This window comes from Pocillopora damicornis, chromosome 11, assembly GCF_964200805.1.
Source record: "Pocillopora damicornis chromosome 11, jaPocDami1.2, whole genome shotgun sequence".
NCBI classification, from domain to species: domain Eukaryota; kingdom Metazoa; phylum Cnidaria; class Anthozoa; order Scleractinia; family Pocilloporidae; genus Pocillopora; species Pocillopora damicornis.
Window position 1 is genome coordinate 9,066,813 of NC_142680.1, and position 6,455 is coordinate 9,073,267.

At 37.0% G+C, this 6,455-nt stretch overlaps 1 protein-coding gene across 1 annotated transcript; it reads left to right on the plus strand.

Moving 5' to 3' along the window:
* The first annotated feature begins 264 nt into the window (after nucleotides 1–264).
* Nucleotides 265–4,486, plus strand: LOC149037338 (angiopoietin-related protein 7-like). Its single transcript, XM_089188428.1, has 4 exons — nucleotides 265–411; nucleotides 2,982–3,137; nucleotides 3,259–3,639; nucleotides 4,203–4,486. The coding sequence occupies exons 1-4, from the start codon at nucleotides 387–389 to the stop codon at nucleotides 4,484–4,486; spliced, it is 846 nt and encodes a 281-aa protein (XP_089044554.1). The 5' UTR covers nucleotides 265–386.
* The last annotated feature ends 1,969 nt before the right edge of the window (nucleotides 4,487–6,455 follow it).

Sequence of the window (6,455 nt, forward strand, 5' to 3'; positions counted from 1 at the left end):
TTAACCATGACAGATTCCGTGCCAGTTTCCACGAACTCTGTGCAAGACCAACCAAAAGGATAATAGGGTCGTAGCACGTATTGACACGAGCATTTTCCGCCAAATTAATAACTTTAATTTAATAACTTTAATAACTTCGGAAGTCTAAAGTCCCACCTAGGACATAAAATAAAGGATATTTGTTTGGTAATTTGTTTTTTCTTCTAACAATGATTTAAAAGACCGTCATTATGCACAAACTTTGATCATTTCCTGCAAGGAGCACACAGGAGACAGAAAAGCAATCAAATTGGAGAGGCAAGTGCACTTAACAGTACTTAGAAGTTGAGGTTTTAATAGTCTATTTACTAACTGTTTGTTAGCAAATAGTTGTTCGAGGATTTACAATGAGTGGCAATCGCCGAGGAATAGGTATGTAACATCTGATGCATATAAACTTAGGTAAAAAGGAGAGCTTAGAACTAATGCTTACTTTTTCAAACGTAAACATTTTCGTAGTACATAGAATGACCTCCTTTTATAAAGGTTTAGTTTCAAGTTGGCTGCCCTGGGAATGGCTTGCCAATGTCGAGTCAATGGCGCGGTGGACGGCTACGTTTAGTTTTTGACAATATCTCCCTAACAAGTTAGAATTATGCCTGAGCTTTTAACTGATTTATCGTCGTTCGTGCCAAAATTCTTCTTTTCCGAGAATTGAAAATGAATTTGTCCACACTCGGTGGAAACAACTTAAACATCTATTTCTTTCGTATTCGGCTCTTAGATAGACCCTAATGTGAGATAGACTATTGCATTCTTTGTTTGCCTCAGAATCGGTGCATTTTTAAGGAGATAGGTATCAAAGGAATATGGGGAGAAAAGTTTGGAGCCACTCTTGTAGCTTCGCACAACAAACAGAAACATCCTTGGCCATTAAGTATAAAACCTAAAGAATCGTTATAAACAAGAAGAACGAAGTGTCTTGGGCAGTTTGAACAGCTTTCGTGGGATCTTTTACTTTTAGTGCAACTAAAAATAACCACAAACAGGGCTTTTAGCACAAAATGGCATTTTTATGAGTAGGGGATATACTATATAAATGGTCGAAAATCAACATAATTCGATTCCCTCGGACTGACTTCACGGATGAACTGCCCCCTAGCAAAAGTACCTGCTTAAAAGGAGATCTACAAAATTGTTGTATTTTTATCTTGTTTTCCTCGTAGTTTAAGTTTTTCAGTCTATTGATATCCACAAGATATCCGCTCTCGCTTTATCAAAGCTGATTTATAATCGAGTAAAGAAGGCATAAGGTTTCTTTGAAAAAAATCAACGAAGGACATCTCTTTAAAGCCAAAGAGATCACTAAAGGGCTTACGGCATTTGCTTAATGGCGGATACGTGAAGACACGCTGTTTAAGTAATTTACAGATTGTTAAGTCTTTTGAATGAAAGTTTTACCTCACTATCGTACGAGTTAATTGAATGATGTAAACGAATCTCTGGTCGTTTTTTGATGAAGCAGTCAGTTAGTCATTTGAGGAAAACACATGCACAATTAAAAAAAAAAATTGTTGTTAGGGCTGGCCACTGGCAAAAGATGTTCGCATGTAACAGAACAAGGTTAAAAATTAATTCTAAAACTATTCACTGTTCGTCAACTCATCTTATTTGCTAAAAGGAGAAACCAGCAGTAAGGGGATTTGGTCTTACTGGGACCAGAGTCAAATATCTTTGTTTTTGGTGTCGGTATGGAATACATATATATACATATATATATATATTCATAGCTTTTCATGCAACTGAAAAAATAAAATAGTTTACTCTTAGGCCTCTAACGTATCATGCAATGAATATTTAAAATATTTATATATATATTTATATATATATTTAATTTTACCATACTATGCCTCATCGTCCTTTATCCATGTCCTTTGCCTTTATTTACCTTCATCTACCCTAATCTACCTTAATTGTCTTCATCTCACTTCATCTACCATGTTATTATCTCATTTACCTTTATATCCTTCGTTGTTCTTCCTTGTCCTTCATCTATCTTCTTTTGGCCTCATCTACCTTCATCAACCTAAAATTACAATCATTGATCTTCATCTATCTTCCTCTGCTTTCATCTATCTTTATCTACCGTGGTCTACTTTCATCTGCCATTCTTTACTTTCAGACCTTCATTTACCTTTGTATGTCTGTCTTTATATACCCTGATCTATCTTCCTTCTCCTTTTATTTCCCTCATTGTTCTTCAGCTACTTTCATTTATCCTCATCCTCCTTCAGCTTATATCTTTTATCTTTATCTACCTACATCCATTTTCATCTGCCATCATTCACCTTCAGATAACTTCATCTTCCTTCAGCTACCTTCGAATGTCTTATCTACCATTTTATACCTTCACTTATCTTCATTTTCATTTTCCTTCTTTTACCATCATTTATCTCCATCTACCTTTATTTCCCCTCTTCTAACTTTATCTAACCTCGAATGAATTAACCTTCAACTTCCTTCATTTACTTTCATCTCCTAAATATACCATCACTTACCTTCATCGGCCCTATTCTACCTTCAAGCACCTTCATCTAATTTCATTTTCCTGAATGTACAAGACTTTGCGTTTATTTAACTTTATCTACCATCATCTACCCTTATCTACCCTAATTTCCGTTCACTTACCTTATTCTCCCCTCATCTACCGTCATTCACCTTCAACCATCTTCATCTCCCTTTTTCTATCATCTTTTACCTTCATCTTCTATCATCCATGAAAAACTTCTCAAGAAAGTGCAGTTTTTGACAGTTATCCTTTAAAACGCCAAAAATCACCTTTCTGACCATCTAAATTTCAACAATTTCTGAGGAGCATACTATCTATTTACCCCTCCAAGGACTTTATTTATTCAGCGAATATTAATCCGACCCCCCTTACTAATCCTCGATCGGCGCTAAGCAGTGAACTCACATCATGTAATAAGATTTCTATCCTTCAGGTTCTGCTCTACTTTTTCTGGCACTCTCTGTGACTTATCAAATTCTACCATCAACGCGGGCATTCCCAATAGATTGCCAAAAGAACACTGCAGTCTGTTTAGAAAAAATAACGAAGGACGTCACCCAAGTTCAGGAGAACAAAACATTGGCGAAATGTAAGCACGATTCCTCTTCGTTCATGTGTGTTACTACCTTTATTAAAATCTATTAATTTATATTTTTATTATTATTTTTCAAGAGAATACCAACTGTTATTCCCTTGTATTTTATCAACAGCTAAGAACTGTGTTGAGCTCTACTATTCCGGTCAAAGGATGAGCGGTGTTTACACAATCGACCCAGATGACTCAGGTGCCTTTAATGTCTATTGTGACCAAACTACTTCCGGTGGGGGATGGACAGTCTTTCAGAAGAGAATGGATGGCTCCGTTGATTTTAACCGCACCTGGAATAACTACAAATATGGCTTCGGTAACTTGCTCGGTGAATTTTGGCTCGGACTGGACAAGATAAACCGTCTGACACAAAACAAAACAAAGAACATGCTTCGAATAGATCTGGGGGTAACTATGGGCCAAAGTGTTCACGCTGAGTATGAATGGTTTGGGATTGGGAATGCGACGGCTGACTACCGCCTGTACATTGGCAATATGACAAGTAAGTAAGCCGTCTTTTTAAACATTCATCGTTCGATTTTATGTGTTACTTCCCTATCGACGTCTACTACCCCATTCACACCAAAGCTTAAGAGCTGTTTTGCTAAAACCATTTAAAATGTGTTTCTTCAGAGAGGCTGCTTAAACTGATGTATGTCCATTTTAAACTGAGCAAATTTAGCAAATTAACAAGTTAGTGACAACTTGAATCCTATGAAAAACTGGTTTTTAATTCAATCCCTTCTCCCAACTCCACGTAACCTGCAAAGAATGGTTCGTTCTAGTGTATGCCCGTTTGACTGTGTTTTGCTGCTAATTCTGCCCATGCCAAGTTGAGTCCGCGCTCCTCCTTGGATAGTTTTCTTAAGCTGCTTGAGATAGAAAATTCATTGACCTTGGCTTTAGCAAAATCATAAAATTTGAGTATTTATTATTTTGCCAGGTGTTTTTGTATTTGGATATCTGCCCTACTTCGTCGATTCGTAGCTATCGAGTTTAAGGTGTTATCTTGGTCCTAATATTATGGAATTTTGGTATTTATTATTATTATTATTTTTTAAGCAGATTCAACTGTTTCCTCTGACTCCCTCAATCCTCACAAAGATCTCATTTTTGGTACTTGGGATAGAGATCCAGCCCATTGTGCCCAAAAAAGAGGCGGAGGCTGGTGGTATGGCAACAGTAGTGCTTGTGCTGTTTGGTCGAATCTCAACGGAATTCATCCGCATTGTCGAAAGGAAACCTGGGCCGATATCCATTGGGGAAAATTAGATCCAAACAGTCCCGCGGGTAGCGCCCCCATATCAACTGAAATGAAAATTAGACCAGTGGATGGATTAGTGGATTAGACCTAAATGTTTTTACTTATTTCTATAGAGTTTACGTTTTCTGATGATTTTTTAAGCTTCACTATCTTAGAGCTATCAATCAAGCGATTTAAGATTATAACAAAATATGTAACTTAGGATATGTGAGTTTTACCGTGTGAAGAAATAAAGACTGTGGTACATTATTTATGCATTTACGTCAATAGCTATGCGATAGCGTTGTCATGATAACCCAATAGGCTGCAAACCTACTATACTCGAGGATTTTCAAGCCCTCAATGATTATTCATTTTCGTATTTGCCAGTGAAGTTTCTTACACACGATTGACTGTAAAGACTGTAAAGGTATGGGGTGTAAGTTGGGAACCTAATTTTATCACAAATTGGTAAACAACTTCACAAGTACTTTATTTTGCATATCTTGATAATACAAAAAAACTAACCAAAACAAACTAGGAGAGATACGAACGGAAAACGCTATTTGTAATCTCTTATATGTATGATTTCGGTCACGGTATGGCAAGGAAATGAGCGTACTTTGACCCTTAATTGTCTGCACTGTTCTAACATCTGATGATGAAACTGCAAATTGATCAAAATGAACGATGAAAATGTCTTAAATTTCACTCCCAAAGTCACGGAGTAGCATGAATAGCAAATACAAACTCGCCATAAATTTTGCTCAAACTGTCACATGGTCGGAATCTTCAAAATGGATGGAGACAGATCATTAAGCTACTTAGCTATCGTTCTGTGAATGAAAAGTCCAAGACACTAAAATAATGTTTTTTTATTTGTTTCCCTCTCAATTTAAAATCTCTAAAATACAAAGCCAAGAGTTTAGCTTAAAAATGCGCAGAAACACTTTGTTTTCACTTTTTATTGCCTAACCTCTTTCGTGTTGAAAGAAATTGAGACAGTTTAAGTAATCTTTCATAAATCTTGATTGTCATGTTTATTGGATTTAACCTGTCGGTCGGACCGCCTTTGTGAATTGAAATGCTGCCAGAATAAAGTCGTTGAATAACTGATCAATTACGTAAACGGGTTACTGCCACCTTCAAGTCGTTTCAAGGTAGAATTTCTTCTCACAGCATCAACACAATATCAAGCAGTCGAATGTTGACAATATCGAGAAATATTAATAAGGGAATTATTTATTGCAGGATCCAATACAAAATTTCCCAAAATAACACCATAAAAATAGAATGGCAGCTAGTAAGGAGAATTTCTTATGAGATCTTGAGAGTAAAAAGCCGGTGAAGGGGTTATCACGGCTATCACTGCACTAAAAAATCTATCGAGCATTAGAAAGTGGGCCGTGAGCAACTCCCATCTTCCGTCATTAGGATTTCGAGTCCTTAACACGCGAATAATACTAGATTAGCTTAGGCAGGAGCGGGATGCGGAGGATAGAATGGATTAAAGTTAAGTGACGCTCTCGCTAAGTGCGGTCCTCTCAACTTCCCGTCGGAAAAAATATTCATTTTACTTTTTGCCCATGAAAAGGATTTAGGACACATGTTTCAAAAATAGTTTAGTTGTTCTCCAATTCTCTGTTTTTGCGTCGCCACAAGCCAAAAATGATTTTTGGCCAGACCACTCATGTGGACAGCGACCGAAAGTGTAAATTTCAAAGATTCTATCCAGCGCGCAGCGACTGCAACAATGTAGCTCACGGAATTCTATCTTGCTACAAGTTACAAGATGTATTCACTTAGTTCACAGACAAATATGGAAACTTCAGCTGAAATATTACAGTCCAGTTGATTTCGATGGTCGCAGGGAAATGTCGACTTGTCGCTCAAACCGTTGTGGTCCATAAGAGCGTAACATCATTAACGACAGAAACCAGAAATCAGTAATTGACACAGTCATTAGTGGAAAAAGAACTCCGAGTCGGATTTTCAGATTTTCTGGAGACTCGTGACAGGCTGAGTTGTTTAAAGGGCATGTAAATCCAAAAAACATTCGTTTTATTTTCACATAG